Here is a 1,105-nt window from a genome sequence, read left to right as displayed (position 1 = left end):
TGTCGAACCTAGCGCTGCCTCCCTGTATGGTCTGGTAGAGGACTATGCCAAGAATGCGAGATGCGTACTCAGCCGCGATCCTCAACGCCATCGGTAGCGTCCCAGCGATCTCTATCATCAAGTACACAAGGAGTCAAATCAGTGGTAGTGACCCTCTTAGAGACATTGAAAGCACGCCAACACGGAGCGTTGCCCAGGATGATCCGAGGCCATTCCTTCAATCAGTGTTGTCCGTATTAATGGGTGTGGACAACGCAATTGTTTTGAATTTGGACATCCGGATCTCATATGGCTGCTGCGCTACTCTGGTACGGCGCTCTTCATCGACGGAGCGTTTAAGGTGGTGCCAATGCTGTTCACGCAGTCCCTCATCGTGATGGTCCGAGTGGAATTGTACGTTCCGGCAATGTACATACTCATGGATTCTAAACATCAGGATGTCTACTGGACTGCGCTTAACTACATCGTTATTCAGACTGGGTGTCTATTCAAGCCGCATCAGTACATGTCACTTTGATAAGGAGCTTGTGAATGCCATGACGGAACAGTTTCCTCTCGTTAAGTTCGTCGGATGCCATTCCATTGGAAGCAAGCTCTTCGATGCTGAGTGAGCGCATCCCTCAGGACCATATTCCTTCTGCCCTAGCCTCAAATATGATTGATGTACTCACTATCATTCCGATAAACGAAATCGCGGACAAGGTATGATCTCATTTTAATATGTTGTGATTGTCTCTTTTTATCATTAATTTAATATTATTCTTATTTTATTATTTGGGGAACTTGCTACGTTCGCAGCGTAGTGGATGAAACTGGGACCAATAATAGTGGGATTCGTCTTGGCGTTACTTCAAGAACACCTGGATGAACCACCTCGATGGTGATCTCTGGAACGTCAATAACATGCAGGTGGCTGGGATTGATCTGGCCAACTGGACTAATAATCCTTTCGAACGCTACCATCGTGCGCTCGGTGAATTGTTTTCTGTAACATTTTCAAGTCTCCTTGCGTTCGTTGAAACAGCGAAGGCGGATGCACGCCGCTACGCCCAAATGATCGATGACATCAAGCATCATCATCGCTATCGGCGCAGACATGCAGAAT

The 1,105-nt window shown here is 47.1% G+C and overlaps 1 protein-coding gene across 1 annotated transcript; it reads left to right on the top strand.

Annotated features, from left to right (window-relative positions):
• Nucleotides 1–53: 53 nt before the first annotated feature.
• PPTG_00254 (hypothetical protein) lies at nucleotides 54–611 on the top strand (the record flags this gene model as incomplete). Its single annotated transcript, XM_008891635.1, has 3 exons — nucleotides 54–308; nucleotides 365–393; nucleotides 476–611. 3 exons carry the CDS (start codon nucleotides 54–56, stop codon nucleotides 609–611), a joined length of 420 nt encoding a protein of 139 aa, XP_008889883.1.
• Between the last annotated feature and the right edge of the window lie 494 nt (nucleotides 612–1,105).

The sequence above is a fragment of the Phytophthora parasitica genome (assembly GCF_000247585.1).
Source record: "Phytophthora parasitica INRA-310 unplaced genomic scaffold supercont2.1, whole genome shotgun sequence".
Taxonomy (NCBI): Eukaryota; Oomycota; class Peronosporomycetes; order Peronosporales; family Peronosporaceae; genus Phytophthora; species Phytophthora nicotianae.
Note: the sequence above shows the minus strand (reverse complement) of the source record. Positions and strands in the feature narration are given on the sequence as shown.